This window comes from Barbatula barbatula, assembly GCF_947034865.1.
Source record: "Barbatula barbatula genome assembly, chromosome: 23".
NCBI classification, from domain to species: Eukaryota; Metazoa; Chordata; class Actinopteri; order Cypriniformes; family Nemacheilidae; genus Barbatula; species Barbatula barbatula.
Window position 1 is genome coordinate 550932 of NC_136786.1, and position 20023 is coordinate 570954.

The 20023-nt window shown below is 41.8% G+C and overlaps 1 protein-coding gene across 1 annotated transcript in view; it reads left to right on the plus strand.

The window, feature by feature from the left end:
• Nucleotides 1-16459: 16459 nt before the first annotated feature.
• The window catches only part of arhgap28 (Rho GTPase activating protein 28), a gene marked incomplete at its 5' end in the record, with an annotated part of 14243 nt that continues 10679 nt past the window's right edge, over nucleotides 16460-20023 (plus strand). Inside the window, one exon of the mRNA XM_079487761.1 lies at nucleotides 16460-16557. Within this exon, the coding sequence (XP_079343887.1) occupies nucleotides 16460-16557 (98 nt within the window). The remainder of the gene's footprint in view (nucleotides 16558-20023) is intronic.

Consider the following 20023-nt stretch of genomic DNA (forward strand, 5'->3'; position numbering starts at 1 on the left):
TTTAGCTATTATTTTTGAATAATTTATGTAATGAATCCAACGTAATGCAATCGAGTGGTTTTCAATTTACAAGCATTTCCTGTTCATCTTGCTCTCAAGGGTCTGTTACCATTTCTTCGCAGCAAGCATGTGCTAGTGAGAACGGACAGTACCTCAGCAGTTTACCACATAAATCACCAAGGAGGGACGAAGTCACTACGCTGTCTCCAGGTGGCAACAGACTTGCTGACTTGGACAGCGACACGTCTGTCCTCACTCAGAGCAATCCACATCCCAGGTGTGACAAACAGGGCAGCCAACATTTTGTCCAGAACAGGGCCTCTCCCAGGAGAATGGCGGTTGCACACGGAGCTAATGGCCCAAATTTGGACCCGATACGGGACAGCTCAAGTAGATCTCTTTGCGTCCAGGGAAACGACCCATTGCCTGGGATGGTACTCCCTCACGGTACAAGAAGGCAGTTTAGGCCTGGATGCTCTGTTACAAGAGTGGCCGACAGGCTTATTATATGCTTTCCACCCCCCTTTCCTCTGATTTCCCAGGTCCTCCAGAGGATCTACTCGGGCTAATTACTCCATAAAGTGGAGAATTTTTTCAGACTGGTGTGTAGCCATGAATGTGGATCCAATAACCTGCTCTGTGCCACTTGTCCTTAGATTCCTGCAAGCTCAGCTGGATCAGGGGAAAGCAGCCAGTACAATCAGGGTTTATGCTTCAGCTATCTCAACATCTCATGGTGGAGTGGATGGCCAGCCACTAGGGCGACATCCCTTGGTAGGTATCCTATCCTATCCCCACTATCCTTGTCGCTCGGAATACTAGGGGCGTTCAAGGTAAAGAGAACGAGCCGGAAGGTTAACTCACCTTTTATAGCACGTGACGTTCCGCTTCCGTTGTCATGAGCATGACTTTGTTTACATAAGGTCTCGAGAGAAGACAGAACGAAGGTTATCATCCAATTAGACCGTAGTGACGGTCATCCTTCGGTCTCACAGATCCTTAGTTACATTTATATCTTAGAATCGCCCACATCGCGTAACAATTTGGATAGCGAGTTACTTGCCGCCTTTTTTTCGGCACCTACAGCCAGAGCACATCCAGCCAGAGCACCTCCAGCCATTAGATATATTTTTAAGATGGAAAAACGCAATTTTACAGGTGTTGGCGACCTGGTTTTCAAATGACAGAGTACTATCGAATATAAAGCCAAGATTCTTAGCTGAAGATGAGGGTTTTATGGAACATCCATCAATAGTTAAGCAGTATTCTTGGTTGTTACGTAGGGCGTTTTTCGGTCTGATAAGTAACACTTCAGTTTTGTCCGAGTTCAGTAATAAAAAATTGCTACTCATCCACTTTTTTATATCGACTATGCATTTCACTATTCGATGGAATTGCTGTGTTTCATGAGGATTTCGAGGAAATATAAAGTTGCGTATCATCAGCATAACTTACTCCGTGTCGCTTTATTATATCTCCTAGAGGAAGCATGTATAATGCGAAGAGCATAGGCCCTAAGACTGAGCCCTGTGGTACACCGTACTGGACTTGCGATTTGCGTGATATCCCATTGTTTATTGCTACATATTGAAAACGGTCGGATAAATAAGATCTAAGCCATTTCAAAGCTATTTCCTTAATATCGACATCAGTTTCGCCATAAGCAGATAATTTGTAACTCTAATCAGAGCAGTCTCTGTTCTGTGATGTGCTCTAAATCCAGACTGGAAATCTTCATTAATCTCATTCCTTTGGAGGAAGGAACATATTTGAGTTGAGACTACTTTTTCCAGAACTTTAGATAAGAAAGGTAGATTTGAAATAGGTCTGTAGTTAACTAGTTCTCCAGGGTCCAGATGGTTTTTTTTGACAAGGGGCCTTATAACAGCCACCTTATATGCTTTAGGCACATGTCGTAATGTCAGAGATGAGTTAATAATGCTAATGTAACAGGTACAGAAAGTGTTCTGTTAAATATATGTATTAATTAGAATTCCCGCAAAATTGTTCGTTTACATACACCTGATGTCTGCCTAAGTGAAGTGAGTGCCTTTCCCCTTTAATTGGTGTGACTTAGTGAGTCCATGTGATTTCCTGTTCTGTCCCCTCCTTTTCCTCTTTGCATTGGTAATGCAGTGGAGAGGTGAGGTTATTTTGGGCTCCTGATAATCTTAATTAATCCTAAATTTTATTGTTGCTTTTGTCTATATTTTCACTATAATTTATGTATATAATATTATTTTACCTATCTGCGTGGTTATTTTTGTCATTTCATCCCGTTTAAGTTATTTTTGCGTTTGGGCCTAAAAGTGATATGAGCACATGTGATGAGTGTATCACATTTGTTTTATAGCCTAACCGAGGGCAACTCTCAATAAGAGGCTGATTACAGTTTGTTTGTGTACATCAGGTATGTTTTCTGTTATATGTATTTTATGTGATTTATTTCCTCTTTGTATTGGTTATGCAGTGGAGAGCGTAACCGAGGGCAACTCTCAATAAGAGGCTGATTACAGTTTGTTTGTGTACATCAGGGAATAAAGGATCAGCGAAACTGCGAATGCTGTCCTGTTTTTTCAAAATACACAACGCAGACAACAGACCAGTTACACCAAGTAGAGGATCTATAATTTCTGGGAGCATCTCTTTCAGTAGATTTGTAGGTATAGGGTCTAGCATGCATGCAGTCGATTTAGATGATCTAATGATTTTCGATAGTTCATCGTGATCTATAGTAGAAAATAAACTTAATTTCTCCCCTTGGGGCGCTGTAGTTAGTCATTTGTTCAGCGGGATTCACTTCTGGTTGCATAGTTTTGGTTCATAGTTTTTTCTCGAATATTTTGGATTTTATTTGTGAAATAGTTCATAAATTCATCACTGCTATGCTGGTATACAGAATCAGAAGTCGCTGACGATTTATCTTTGGTTAATTTAGCCACTGTATTAAATAACCTAGGGTTATGCTGGTTTTCTTCTATTAGTGATGAAAGGTAGGCGGATCTAGACGTTTTATGGCTTTCCTGTATTTTCTAATACTATCCTTCCATGCTGTACGAAATACCTCTAATGTAGTTTTCTTAAAGTTGCGCTCCATTTTTCGTGCCGCTTTCTTTAGAGCCTGAGTGTGTTCATTATACCACAGTGTTGGGCGGTCATTTTTAATCTTCTTTAAGTGCAGAGGAGTCTGTGTCTGGCGTTTCTAAGAAGGTGGCATTAATATTTTCAATGGTCAAGTCAAGATCTTCAACGTTATTACTCATGCTAAAGATTTGAGACAAATCAGGCAAATTATCAAGAAACACACCTTTTGTAGTCGAAGTTATTGTTCTAAAATTTTTTTAACTTTGAGTTTGATCTGCCACCATTCGGTAGTGAAGCAAGCATGATACCAGATAATGATCAGAAATGTCTTTTAATGCTGTCCACATTTATACCGTAAGACAGTATTAAATTTAAAATATGATTACGAAGGTGAGTAGGTCCTGACACATGTTGACTAACGCCCATGGAGTTAAGAGTGTCTTTAAAAGCCAGTCCTAAAGCATCTGTATCATTATCTACATGAATGTTAAAGTCACCAACAACAAGGACTCTGTCTGCAGACAGTACTAGTTCTGATAAGAACCCACCAAATTCTTTAATAAAATCTGTGTGGTGCCCTGGAGGCCTATATACAATCTTTAACAAGAATGTTTGGGATTTTGTAGTAAAGGCTCGTATGTAAATGGAGATTGATAACAGACTAGCGAGAGCTGGCACAAGCGAACTTGGCAAGAGACTAGACTAGAGTGAATTGAGAGCAGCTGTGTCGCGAGTCAATTTAAATTCATTCATTTATTTCTGTGTCATTTACACACCGCCAGGGTGGGAACGGCGGCATGCGCATGTGCGAATCATTTGCAGCCTGGACGCCAAGGGGTGTGTGTCTCCTCTCTGCTCTGACTTCAGGCTGGGACTGCTGCGCGAGGCAACTGAGAGACTGACCGCCTGTGAGTGCGTTTGGACGGGAGAGGGGCTCACGGCAGCACCCGCTGCTCGTTGAGCACAGTAGGCCTTACTGCAGAGTGATTCGTGCTTTCGAGTCTCCAAACACCACAAAAGTCTCCAAAAACACCAGTTCACAAGTTCACCTGCGCAGATAACAGTGATGTTGATAGGGATAATAAAGATAGAGCTTGGTTATGAACGATACTATTTATGAGTATCGTTCCTTCGTCCGTTCTCCGGCTAGTTTAATTTGTTTGCTTTGTGTGCGCGTGTCATCTGAGGGCGGGGCCTGTTGAATTGAAGTAATTAGATGCGTATTTAAAAAGCGTCTACCCACCACGGCAGCGGTCGCGTGCAGCCCTCATCACGTGAAGACCGAAGAGAGTAAAGACATCGACTCTACCTGCGCGCGACTCCACCGAGCCGGGACACACCGACAGGGCACTTGAGTATTGCACTTATTTTTGTACCTATTTTGTTTTGTGTTAACACTTGCACTTTTTGTCTAACTTGTTTGCACTAACACTTAATCCTTTATTGTTATCTTTAATGTTTCTCACTATTTTCTTTCTGCTTCTCTTAAATATGTGCTTTAAAATCCTTTCTGTTATCACAACACGTAATTCATCTGCCGCATGCCGAAGGCGACGCAATGCTAATAATCTTCACAATGTATCACTGCTAGCAACTGCCCCTTCTACTTTCCCAATAGGATTGTGGAACTGCCAATCTGCTGTGAACAAAGCTGATTTCATTACAGCTTTTGTTAAACATTCTGGTCTTTCCATTGTAGCACTTACAGAAATCACACCAGAGGACTCTGCCACTCCCGCTGCCCTCTCCCATAACCACACTTTCTCCCACAGCCCTCGCATCACAGGAAGGGGTGGAGGCACCGGTCTACTCATCCCCAAAGACTGGAAATTCAATCAGCTAACACCCATGTGTGACAACAGCTCCTTCGAGTTTCATGCTGCTACTATCACCCACCCTGTTAAAAGTCATTTTGTAGTTATATATCGTCCCCAGGTCAGCTTGGACATTTCTTGGAGGAGCTGGATGTGCTTCTTTCATCCTTCCCTGAGGATGGTAACCACCCTACCACCTGCCCACTGGATCCCATCCCCACCCATCTCCTCCAGGCCATCTCTCCAACGGTTGTGCCTGCTCTGACCCAAATCATCAACTCTTCGCTCACCACTGGGACATTTCCCACAGCGTTCAAAGAGGCCCGCATCACACCGCTTCTAAAGAAACCCACCCTGGACCCTACACTGCTAGAAAACTACAGGCCTGTCTCCCTTTTTCCCTTCATCGCCAAAGCCCTGGAGCGAGTTGTGTTCAACCAGCTCTCCTCCTTTCTCATGCAAAACAACCTCCTGGACAGCAATCAGTCTGGGTTCAAGACCGGTCATTCCACAGAGACTGCACTGCTCTCAGTCATCGAAGCCCTGAGACTGGCAAAAGCATCATCCATGTCATCTGTGCTCATCCTGCTGGATCTGTCTGCTGCCTTTGACACTGTCAAGCATCACATCCTCATGTCTTCTCTCAGTGCTATGGGTGTCTCTGGAAAATGGCGTTGCAATGGTTTGAGTCCTACCTCTCGGGTAGGTCATTCAGAGTATCCTGGAGAGATGAGGTCTCCGCGTCCCAACAGCTCAACACGGGGGTGCCACAGGGCTCAGTGCTTGGACCGCTACTCTTCTCCATTTACATGACATCCCTCGGCTCGGTCATTCAGAAGCATGGCTTCTCCTATCACTGCTATGCCGACGACACACAACTCTACTTGTCATTTCAACCGGACGATCCGACGGTTGCTGCTCGCATCGCGGCATGCCTGAGTGACATCTCGCTTTGGATGAAGGATCATCACCTGCAGCTAAACCTTGCAAAACGGAACTGCTTGTGATCCCGGCCAACCCAAAGATTCAACACAACCTTGCCATTCAACTAGGCTCATCAACGATTACACCGTCCACCACAGCCAGAAACCTGGGAGTGGTAATCGATGATCGGCTTAACCTCACGTCATGTTGCCAGCACCACCCGGTCCTGTAGATTCATCCTCTACAACATTAGGAAAATAAGACCTTTCCTATCGGAGCACTCTACGCAAGTCCTAGTCCAGGCTCTTGTCCTGTCCAAACTGGATTATTGCAATGCGCTTCTGGCTGGACTTCCTGCTTGCACAATCAAACCTCCCCAGATGATCCAGAATGCGGCGGCTCCCTGTTGCCGACCGCATAAAGTTCAAAGCTATGCTCCTGGCCTACAAGACCAACACCGGATCTGCACCATCGTATCTCCACTCGCTAATGCAGATCTATGTTCCTACCAGATCACTGCGGTCTGCAAAGGAACAACGACTAGTGGTACCATCCCAAAAAGGAAAAAAGTCACTCTCCCGTACCTTCTCTGGATCTGTTCCACATTGGTGGAATGATCTACCAGCTGCTACAAGATCAGCAGACTCGGTTGCCATCTTTAAAAAACGCCTAAAAACGCATCTCTTCCTTCAACTGATGGATTTTTTTTTTTCTAATTCTTTTCACTTTCCTTCTTTATAAAAAAAAAAACACACTTACTAACCTCACTATTCTTAGCTTTTTATACTGTGCTAGGCTTTACTGGACTAGTTTGATGTACTTATGTATTTTGTTGCCTATGTTGTTATAATTGCTTCCAATGTTTCCTCATCTGTAAGTCGCTTTGGATAAAAGCGTCCGCTAAATGACAATGTAAATGTAGGTTATGCGTATTTGGCGTGCTTTCAGGGAAGCGGGCTCTGAGCTCGCCAGATCTCCAGAACCGGTTTGAGCCCAGAGCACACTCCCCGGGGCTCTTGCAAGAAAATGAGTTTGGGAGAGGAGCCGGGATGCTTAATCTTAGGAGATCGAGCAGGTAAGATGGTTTCTCTATTTATGAGCGAGCTCGCTATGGCTGATTGTGGACCAGCCGGCTGATTATATGCTACGGCTCCTCCTGAACTTTGTTAATTAAACATCATTTAAAGTCGCTGGATTTGTCGCTTTTGACAAAAAAGTCGTCAGGAGGAAGATTTGTTTGTGTTATAAACAGTGCTTGAAGTGGGGGGAACGGTACTCTCTTTGCATTGGCAAATCATGACATTTTTACAGTGAAAAACTAAACTTGGAGATATTGCTGTTACAACAATTTATTGTTATTTATTTATAAACAACATATAAATGTATTTGAACATGTTTGTGTCGCCGTGTGATCATTTCACAAAAACTAAAGGAAAGCTTTAACTGTAGCTTATATTCGGACTCGTTTATTTGTTTTTTTACATGTATATAAAACTAAATACGACCTCACGTTTTATACGTTTGCAGACTTCCGTCCGTTCGATTTTCTGCATTTTTTAGGGGTTTTTTAAATTTGTGACTCGGACAGTGGCCAGAGATTCACGGTTTCCAGTAATGCTCTTCCTAAAATGAGATGTTTGATTTCTGACACTGATTTCATATGACAGTTCAACAAACAAGTTAATAATATTAAGTCACTTAAATTTGACTGTTTTGTTTTTTAAGCAGCGAAAATAGATCCGATGAATCCAAACAAAGATCACAGCAGCACTGCAACACTCAATCGTGTTTTGATTGATTCAGTGTTTTGAACGAATCGTTTGAGTGAACGACTTGACTCGCTTAATAAAACCGCTTATCACGTGCATTTGCGCTCACTATCTCACTATACTGTTTTGTTAAATCTGTCCAAACACATTTTAATTTTTATTCAGGAGTTATGTATATACAAAACTATAACTTTGTGACAGTAGTTTAGTGATTAAAAACATTAAAAAGATATTTTTTTCCAGTATTTTCCCTCCCACCCTGTAGCCTGACCGCGCCCCCCCCCCCCCGGGAGTTTGGCGGCACGCCCCACCGGTTGAGAACACATGGAATAGAGGATGCCACGGGGGTAAAGTGAAAGGTTTAATAATCCAAAAAAGCTGAACTCTGGAACAAAATAGGGAACTTCAAAAACCAGGGAAACATCCAGGGGAACAAACTACAATAATACACCAGGTACTTAAAATCCACTGAACAAACTACAATAATACACCAGGTACTTAACATCCACTGAACAAACTACAATAATACACCAGGTACTTAACATCCACTGAACAAACTACAATAATACACCAGGTACTTAACATCCACTGAACAAACTACAATAATACACCAGGTACTTAACATCCACGGAACAAACTACAATAATACACCAGGTACTTAACATCCACGGAACAAACTACAATAATACACCAGGTACTTAACATCCACTGAACAAACTACAATAAGACACCAGGTACTTAACATCCACTGAACAAACTACAATAAGACACCAGGTACTTAACATCCACTGAACAAACTACAATAAGACACCAGGTACTTAACATCCACTGAACAAACTACAATAAGACACCAGGTACTTAACATCCACTGAACAAACTACAATAAGACACCAGGTACTTAACATCCACGGAACAAACTACAATAATACACCAGGTACTTAACATCCACTGAACAAACTACAATAAGACACCAGGTACTTAACATCCACTGAACAAACTACAATAAGACACCAGGTACTTAACATCCACTGAACAAACTACAATAAGACACCAGGTACTTAACATCCACTGAACAAACTACAATAAGACACCAGGTACTTAACATCCACTGAACAAACTACAATAAGACACCAGGTACTTAACATCCACTGAACAAACTACAATAAGACACCAGGTACTTAACATCCACTGAACAAACTACACTAAGACACCAGGTACTTAACATCCACTGAACAAACTACACTAAGACACCAGGTACTTAACATCCACTGAACAAACTACAATAAGACACCAGGTACTTAACATCCACTGAACAAACTACAATAAGACACCAGGTACTTAACATCCACTGAACAAACTACACTAAGACACCAGGTACTTAACATCCACTGAACAAACTACAATAAGACACCAGGTACTTAACATCCACTGAACAAACTACAATAATACACCAGGTACTTAACATCCACTGAACAAACTACAATAATACACCAGGTACTTAACATCCACGGAACAAACTACAATAATACACCAGGTACTTAACATCCACTGAACAAACTACAATAAGACACCAGGTACTTAACATCCACTGAACAAACTACAATAAGACACCAGGTACTTAACATCCACTGAACAAACTACAATAAGACACCAGGTACTTAACATCCACTGAACAAACTACAATAAGACACCAGGTACTTAACATCCACTGAACAAACTACAATAATACACCAGGTACTTAACATCCACGGAACAAACTACAATAATACACCAGGTACTTAACATCCACTGAACAAACTACAATAAGACACCAGGTACTTAACATCCACTGAACAAACTACAATAAGACACCAGGTACTTAACATCCACTGAACAAACTACAATAAGACACCAGGTACTTAACATCCACTGAACAAACTACAATAAGACACCAGGTACTTAACATCCACTGAACAAACTACAATAAGACACCAGGTACTTAACATCCACTGAACAAACTACAATAAGACACCAGGTACTTAACATCCACTGAACAAACTACACTAAGACACCAGGTACTTAACATCCACTGAACAAACTACACTAAGACACCAGGTACTTAACATCCACTGAACAAACTACAATAAGACACCAGGTACTTAACATCCACTGAACAAACTACACTAAGACACCAGGTACTTAACATCCACTGAACAAACTACAATAAGACACCAGGTACTTAACATCCACTGAACAAACTACAATAAGACACCAGGTACTTAACATCCACTGAACAAACTACAATAATACACCAGGTACTTAACATCCACTGAACAAACTACACTAAGACACCAGGTACTTAACATCCACTGAACAAACTACACTAAGACACCAGGTACTTAACATCCACTGAACAAACTACACTAAGACACCAGGTACTTAACATCCACTGAACAAACTACACTAAGACACCAGGTACTTAACATCCACTGAACAAACTACAATAAGACACCAGGTACTTAACATCCACTGAACAAACTACAATAAGACACCAGGTACTTAACATCCACTGAACAAACTACAATAATACACCAGGTACTTAACATCCACTGAACAAACTACACTAAGACACCAGGTACTTAACATCCACTGAACAAACTACACTAAGACACCAGGTACTTAACATCCACTGAACAAACTACACTAAGACACCAGGTACTTAACATCCACTGAACAAACTACACTAAGACACCAGGTACTTAACATCCACTGAACAAACTACAATAAGACACCAGGTACTTAACATCCACTGAACAAACTACAATAATACACCAGGGACCCGTTTCAATAAGGAGGTTCAAGCAACACTGAGTTAAAATATGAACTCTGAGTTGATTTACTCAGATAATCGCTACTCTGAGTTTTCTGTTTCAGAACAGCTGGTTTCAATGAGTTCAATCCACTCTGAGTAAGTTCACTCGAGGTTACTCGTGTTCACCGCGGCTTTAAAAAGCCATCATCAATTGAGCGAAGATAACACGATTCACCATGGCAACGCCACGTGACAAAAAGCGCTCCGTTTATTTCTCGCCAGTCGAATTGTAGGCACTATATATCTATCTATATATATATATATACACACACATATAAACATATATACCTACGACTTTTGTCATGTAGGTGCAATCCTTCTGCAATAAAAAGAACATGGCAGCAGCTGGAAATGAAATATAAAAACATCCTTCAGTCCGGTGAGTTTAAATGCTCTTGCTAGTAGGATGCCTGACTGGGAAATGTTTGATATATTTAATAAACTGGCCTTGAAAGTTATGAGGATATGAGAACCGAGCACTGTGGCTATAGAAGACAAAAAACTGTCCATGCTCGCCCCTGCTCCAGCTGTGTGTAACGGAGGCCAGCTAGAGTCACTCCCCGACCAACAGAGATGCTCTGGCGACGGACGTTATAGGGACTGCGATCGTTAGGCTCGTTGTTAGAGCGCCCGTATCTCATTCTGACCGACGGCAGTTCGAAGCCCGCGCGGGGTGAGTTGGACCTTTTAAATTTGCACCCAATCACATTGGGAAACCCTAAAGGGTATTTGAATTATTAGAGTTTGCAGCGAGACCACATTTATTTGATCATCTTATTCAGAAAGACGTACACCATTCACCTGCAATCCTATGAAACTCCTCTTTGATGACTCTCACAGGAAACTTAACACAAATGTATATAAAGTCCTTGAGAGCGATACACACTTTTCTTACTGCTCTGCATACAGTTGCCTTGCTAACGTGTTCTGCATCCCCGGTGTTATAAAGAAAGCTTCCATTAGTAAAGAAACATAAAGCCATACAGAGAATCTGCTCAGATGTAAGAGCGCAGCCACGACGAGTGAGGTTTGTGATGTAAGGATGAAGCAGATTATGAATATATTTAATGGACTGTAAAGAAAAACTGTGCCGCTCAAATAAAGAATCCTCCGCATATGATAAAACATCCAAACGGGGCTTCACCATATATTCTCCCGACGTAAATGTAACTGTCTCTGGATGAATGCAGCTTCCTCATCTACGGGTACTGAATAAACGGACATTTAATGTCTGTGTTATAAACTTGTGCGCGATTAAGGAAAACGAATGAAAAAACTAACTGCGAAGGCAATTTCAACACCGCTCGCGCTTCTAAAAGGGGCGGAGATTGTAACAAACCTCGGGTTAGTGGAATAAAACCTGCTCCTGACCAGGTTAGGTTCACAGAGTAGGTTACTATGGTTACTCACTCTAAGTATAAGATACCTTGATTTCTGAAACAGGCTTGACTTACCCCGCGGTCACGGGTTTGATATACCTCGCGTTCTGAAACTGAAAACCCAGAGTATCCCGTTTTCCGGGGTTAACTTACACTGAGTTTGCACTTACCCTGCTTTCTGAAACGGGTCCCAGGTACTTAACATCCACTGAACAAACTACAATAAGACACCAGGTACTTAACATCCACGGAACAAACTACAATAATACACCAGGTACTTAACATCCACTGAACAAACTACAATAATACACCAGGTACTTAACATCCACTGAACAAACTACACTAAGACACCAGGTACTTAACATCCACTGAACAAACTACAATAAGACACCAGGTACTTAACATCCACTGAACAAACTACAATAATACACCAGGTACTTAACATCCACTGAACAAACTACACTAAGACACCAGGTACTTAACATCCACTGAACAAACTACACTAAGACACCAGGTACTTAACATCCACTGAACAAACTACAATAATACACCAGGTACTTAACATCCACTGAACAAACTACAATAAGACACCAGGTACTTAACATCCACTGAACAAACTACAATAATACACCAGGTACTTAACATCCACTGAACAAACTACAATAATACACCAGGTACTTAACATCCACTGAACAAACTACAATAATACACCAGGTACTTAACATCCACTGAACAAACTACACTAAGACACCAGGTACTTAACATCCACTGAACAAACTACAATAATACACCAGGTACTTAACATCCACTGAACAAACTACACTAAGACACCAGGTACTTAACATCCACTGAACAAACTACAATAATACACCAGGTACTTAACATCCACTGAACAAACTACAATAAGACACCAGGTACTTAACATCCACTGAACAAACTACAATAATACACCAGGTACTTAACATCCACTGAACAAACTACAATAATACACCAGGTACTTAACATCCACTGAACAAACTACAATACACCAGGTACTTAACATCCACTGAACAAACTACAATAATACACCAGGTACTTAACATCCACTGAACAAACTACACTAAGACACCAGGTACTTAACATCCACTGAACAAACTACAATAATACACCAGGTACTTAACATCCACTGAACAAACTACAATAATACACCAGGTACTTAACATCCACTGAACAAACTACAATAATACACCAGGTACTTAACATCCACTGAACAAACTACAATAATACACCAGGTACTTAACATCCACTGAACAAACTACACTAAGACACCAGGTACTTAACATCCACTGAACAAACTACAATAATACACCAGGTACTTAACATCCACTGAACAAACTACACTAAGACACCAGGTACTTAACATCCACTGAACAAACTACAATAATACACCAGGTACTTAACATCCACTGAACAAGGGGTACGACACTTGACCAGACCTGAAACACTGGGTAAAGGGAGAACATATTGTGTCCGGTTGATGGGGTGCAGGTGAAAGTCATTAGCATTCGGGTGAGCGGGAAGAATGGAGTGTAAGTGAAAGGCATTATGGGGGATGTAGTTTGTGAGATGTTACAAAGATAACAAAGAAATCACTGAAAGCAGGAAAAGGTGATATTTACTGTATACTGCATGTATATCAAAGGAGCATGTATATCTCTCACAGAGAGATTGCACATGGCCTGTTCGATGTTTCTCTCTCTTTATATACTGTATTCTCATTCTCTATATTTGTGCTATGCTCTGGGCTTATTTTAGAGAATTGATTTTCCCTTTGTTCTGATCTGCCAACATGAAATCCATCATTTGTTTGCATTGTGTTAAAAGAGTGTCTGCGGGTTGAAGTGCATCTCTAGAGTTCACCAGTAGAGGTCAGTGAAGTCTACAGTGTAATGTAGCTCCTCACATGTGTGTTCTGTAATGTTGACACTAATGTATGAGCTCTTTATTTATTTATCTGCACGAGAATAAAGATCTATAAGAGGCCAGTATCTTAATGGACTGCAAACAAGCATTTCCACATGTAATGATGACCACTGCATAACATCTTCATCCAGAACATGAATAATTCACATGAATCTAACCTCTTCTACATCAGCAGTCTAAAAACACAACACATCAGACACATTCTGTGGTTCAAATGGGAAAAAAGAAAAAGATTTCAGTGCAGTCTGTCTCGCATAAACAGCATTCATGTCATTGCGTGAGAGTTCAGATAACACAGGTTTGTAAATGGTGACATGCATCAAACAGATGTCAGGTCTAAACTCGTTGTGTAACAGTTCTTAGTTCACTTAAACTAGGTCAGAGATTGTGTTCATAAATACTTTAAATTCTGTGTTTGCATAAACATTCCTTCACACGAACATTAAACACAACATCCAAACATTCAACCCACAGACATCCATCTTCACATTTCAGTTTCATTTCAGACTTTCTGCTTACACGTAAACGAGGAGAAACACTCTCTCAGAAAAATCAGAAAATCCCTGTCAGTCTCATGATGAATTTAACATACTGACAGCAGGTTTGGCCGAAGGGAAACATTTTGCATTTCTTATGAACATGTTGTGAGTCTCCTTTCAAAGGTCTGAGGTATTTGTTTCATTTCCTGTTATAAAACCACACGTGTGAATGACATCACAAGCATTCACAGTCATTCGTGTTACAGTGATTTTCTTATCAGAGCCATCAGAAAGATGTGACTTCATACTGAAACATATGTGATTCTGACATGACCCTTCAAACAACCACACACACACACACACACACACACACACATCAGTTGTGTTATTGCTGTCTATCTGAATGGCTTCAGTTGGCACAGACAGACTGTAGGAAAAGGAACGGAGTACTTAGAAAGTAAATAAGTGTGTGTGTGTTTGTGTGTGTGTGAGCGTGTGTGTGCATGTGTGTGTGTGAGTGTTTGTGTGTGTGTGTGTGTGTGGGGGGGGGGGGGGTTAAGTAAAAATTATTTAACGTTCCAAGACATTCCGATTCCTGCTTCATTCTCGCCTGGTGTGAACACACAGTAAGAGAAAACATCCTTCAGTTTTCCCTCTAGCATCATCTCACTCCTCCTGAAATGTTTCAGCTCTACAGCCAATAACACATCAGTGTGTGTGTGTGTGTGTGAGTGAGGTAAGTGTAGGTCATTGTGTGTGTTTACTCAGATCTGCTCTGAGGCTTGTGTTGGGGAAAGACTGAGGTCAGAGGTCATGAATCTACAGGAAACAGCAGCGAGGAGATGGTGAACTCACTGTTTCCATCACTGCGTCCAGAACTGAGACTCCAGCATCGGGCCTTCATACCGTCTTCATGTGTTTCCCTGGTGCTTTTATTATAATGTATACACAATGACATGATGTCAAATACTGTGGAAAGAAATTTAAACTCGTCTGTCAGTGTATGACAATCAAATCCTTGAAATAAGTCAATTAAACAGACGCTGTCTAGACATAATAGTCATCAAAAGGTGTATTCTGTTTTCAACAGTATATTTGTCATCGTGTAGCTAAATGTCTTGTTGCTGCTATCTTCATGATATTTAGTTTCCTTGTTTTTAACTCATTGTGTAGAAATGCTTGAGAGATTCAGTATAACAGGATGAATTCAGATGTCAGGTGAGTTCTGAACATATCATGAGAGTGGATTATAAAAACAGACAAGCTGTTACTTCATCACTTCCTCATTAGCTCCTGTCAGTGAGATGAAGATGTGTATCAGTGTTCGATCCAGACAGAAGATGATTTATAAAGTGTGTGTGTGTGTGTGTGTGTGTGGGGGGGGGGGGGGTTCTGTTATATGTTGACATACGGTGGAAGCTGATAATACCCGGCCCACCCCTTCAGACACAGGAAGTAGCTGACATCAGATTTCCTGACAGAAATCAATCTGCATGTGTTAAATAAAACATTCACAGAATGAAAGAAATTGCTTCTGTTTTCACCTGACAGATGACATTTAATCACAGATTTACAGAGATATCTTTATAGTTTTGTCCACTAACATATTCATCTCCTAAACCACAGGCAGTCTGGATTTCAGGGACTCAATCTGAAAAACAAAAAAAATGTTATGAGTGATCAATGAGGTCAAAGTTCAACTATCAATAACATTCTTCATATAGTGAATCGACGACAAGAGATCGATGATAAACACCACAAAGGAGGAAAAAATCAATGTGTGGTGAAATGATCTGAAAATAAATCCATCAGAACTGAAGAGAAACAGAAAAGTCATTTGTTCATTATCAGACATTGTGTACGGTCTGATCTGGGCAGATTCTTGAGTAGTCAAACATATTATACGCTTCATCAAATATTTATTGGATATTGCATTAGGTGAATAGTTGTGTATTATATGTCAGTGATTATGTGGATGTGCAAATAAGAATGACACACATTTGCTCACTTATAATGTAGATTTCCTTTATTCATTCAGTGGGAAGATCATGGAGATACGAGATCATTTATGCATGGATCTCGCGCTCTGATTGGATGAGTGTTTACGTTCCGGCCCCGGGGTGTCACGCGCACGCACGCACGCACGCACGCACAAACACAAACACTCAGTTTCACGCGTGACATCACATCTGTGTTCATGATGGACGCGACGGATCGTGTCGGTGTGATTTTAACAGCGTTTCATTCATTCAGGATCCACACTGATGATCAGCAGAAACACACACCGGACAACAGGTCAGACACGCGCATGCGCGCACACGTGATACTGCTCCTGTAGTGAAGTTCTGCTGTGTGTTGTGTCTGTTCACTTCACCTGTTCACTTATTATTTGTTCAGACACACAAATCTGTCTGTCTGTCTGAATGAATGAATGACCTCTTTAAAACAAAAACACACCATCAGATTTGTAGTTATCTGACTGTGCGTGCGTGCGTGCGTTTGATAGTATAATACAGTCATCATTTGATAAAGCTGAATGACAGCACATATAACACACATCTTGTGTGTCTTGAATGTGTTTGTATGTGAATAATGTTTGATGTTGGACATATATTGGTTCATATATAAATATCTATATGACAGACTTCTATCATCTGAATGACTAAACGCGCAGACATAGTGTGTTCATGTCAGACAGTTCTTTATCATGTATGGATCATTTATCATTATTTACAGTATGTACGGCTGTTAAACAACAGGTGTAGTGTCTCATTTGAGTTTAGTGTGATGTCAGAGTCAGGCAGAGACAGCACACGCTTCTGTCTGTCTTTCTCAGGACTGTGATGTGAGACGCTGCTGTACACTGGTGGTGATATTTTCAGCACATGTCCTCTAAAGATATCACACATCACACAGGACACTGAATGACATCAGGACAGTTTTCATCTCTGCTCTGTTATTAGTTGAATTCTCATGTGTAACAACACACACACGGGCGCGCACACACACTTTGACACAGTTGCTGTAGTGTGTGTGTGTTTGAGAGAGTCATAAATGGATGTGTTCTTTGTGTTTCTTGTTTATCTGTATCTGTGAGGGCTCAATTGTCCTCAGTAACACAGTGAACTTTCATTACAACCCACTGGTGAGGATATTTGACTGCTCCTCGCTAAATCTGTCAAATGGTGTTTAGCTGTAAACATGTTTTTTGTGATGGTTAGGGAATGATTGTGTGATTGTGTGTGTTTTCCGCACAACGGTCAGCTCCTTTCAGATGAATGAATTGTGTTCTGGATGATTCCTCCTGCTGTGCATCTGTGACATCATTCATGTACACAAACAACACAAACACAATCACATACAGTTAGTGAGGAAGCAGTTTGTTCTGTCATTCACAGTAATGCTCACTTGAACGTTGATTTTTCATTGTTCACCCGAGAAACACAAATCATTTCTTTGAGGTTTTGGAGAACTGAAGTTGTGTCAGTGAGTGACATAAAACCTCTATTAAACCTCAAAGTTTTTTTATATATTTAGTGTCCATTCCGTGTTTAGTGTCCATTCCGTGTTTAGTGTCAACTCCGTGTTTAGTGTCCATTCCGTGTTTAGTGTCAACTCCGTGTTTAGTGTCCATTCCGTGTTTAGTGTCAACTCCGTGTTTAGTGTCCACTCCGTGTTTAGTGTCCATTCCGTGTTTAGTGTCAACTCCGTGTTTAGTGTCAACTCCGTGTTTAGTGTCCATTCCGTGTTTAGTGTCCACTCCATGTTTAGTGTCCATTCCGTGTTTAGTGTCCATTCCGTGTTTAGTGTCAACTCCGTGTTTAGTGTCAACTCCGTGTTTAGTGTCCATTCCGTGTTTAGTGTCAACTCCGTGTTTAGTGTCCACTCCGTGTTTAGTGTCCATTCCGTGTTTAGTGTCAACTCCGTGTTTAGTGTCCATTCCGTGTTTAGTGTCCATTCCGTGTTTAGTGTCAACTCCGTGTTTAGTGTCCATTCCGTGTTTAGTGTCCACTCCGTGTTTAGTGTCCACTCTCTCTTGTGTCCACTCCGTGTTTAGTGTCCATTCCGTGTTTAGTGTCAACTCCGTGTTTAGTGTCCACTCTGTCTTGTGTCCATTCCGTGTTTAGTGTCAACTCCGTGTTAAGTGTCAACTCCGTGTTTAGTGTCCATTCCGTGTTTAGTGTCCACTCCGTGTTTAGTGTCCATTCCGTGTTTAGTGTCCACTCCGTGTTTAGTGTCAACTCCGTGTTTAGTGTCCACTCTGTCTTGTGTCCATTCCGTGTTTAGTGTCAACTCCGTGTTAAGTGTCAACTCCGTGTTTAGTGTCCATTCCGTGTTTAGTGTCCACTCCGTGTTTAGTGTCCATTCCGTGTTTAGTGTCCACTCCGTGTTTAGTGTCCACTCCGTGTTTAGTGTCCACTCTCTCTTGTGTCCACTCCGTGTTTAGTGTCCACTCCGTCTTGTGTCCACTCTGTGTTTAGTGTCCACTCCGTGTTTAGTGTCCACTCTCTCTTGTGTCCACTCCGTGTTTAGTGTCCACTCTCTCTTGTGTCCACTCCGTGTTTAGTGTCCACTCCGTGTTTAGTGTCCACTCCGTGTTGTGTCCACTCCGTGTTTAGTGTCCACTCCGTGTTTAGTGTCCATTCCGTGTTTAGTGTCAACTCCGTGTTTAGTGTCCATTCCGTGTTTAGTGTCCACTCCGTGTTTAGTGTCCACTCCGTGTTTAGTGTCTACTCCGTGTTTAGTGTCCACTCTCTCTTGTGTCCATTCCGTGTTTAGTGTCCACTCCGTGTTTAGTGTCCATTCCGTGTTTAGTGTCCATTCCGTGTTTAGTGTCAACTCCGTGTTTAGTGTCCATTCCGTGTTTAGTGTCCACTCCGTGTTTAGTGTCCACTCTCTCTTGTGTCCACTCCGTGTTTAGTGTCCATTCCGTGTTTAGTGTCCACTCCGTGTTGTGTCCACTCCGTGTTTAGTGTCCACTCTCTCTTGTGTCCACTCCGTGTTTAGTGTCCACTCTCTCTTGTGTCCACTCCGTGTTTAGTGTCCACTCCGTGTTGTGTCCACTCCGTGTTTAGTGTCCACTCCGTGTTTAGTGTCCACTCTCTCTTGTGTCCACTCCGTGTTTAGTGTCCACTCTCTCTTGTGTCCACTCCGTGTTTAGTGTCCATTCCGTGTTTAGGGTCCACTCCGTGTTGTGTCCACTCCGTGTTTAGTGTCCACTCTCTCTTGTGTCCACTCCGTGTTTAGTGTCCACTCCGTCTTGTGTCCACTCTGTGTTTAGTGTCCACTCCGTGTTTAGTGTCCACTCTCTCTTGTGTCCACTCCGTGTTTAGTGTCCACTCTCTCTTGTGTCCACTCCGTGTTTAGTGTCCACTCTCTCTTGTGTCCACTCTGTGTTTAGTGTCCACTCCGTGTTGTGTCCACTCCGTGTTTAGTGTCCATTCCGTGTTTAGTGTCAACTCCGTGTTTAGTGTCCATTCCGTGTTTAGTGTCCACTCCGTGTTTAGTGTCCACTCCGTGTTTAGTGTCCACTCCGTGTTTAGTGTCCACTCTCTCTTGTGTCCATTCCGTGTTTAGTGTCCACTCCGTGTTTAGTGTCCATTCCGTGTTTAGTGTCCATTCCGTGTTTAGTGTCAACTCCGTGTTTAGTGTCCATTCCGTGTTTAGTGTCCACTCCGTGTTTAGTGTCCACTCTCTCTTGTGTCCACTCCGTGTTTAGTGTCCATTCCGTGTTTAGTGTCCACTCCGTGTTGTGTCCACT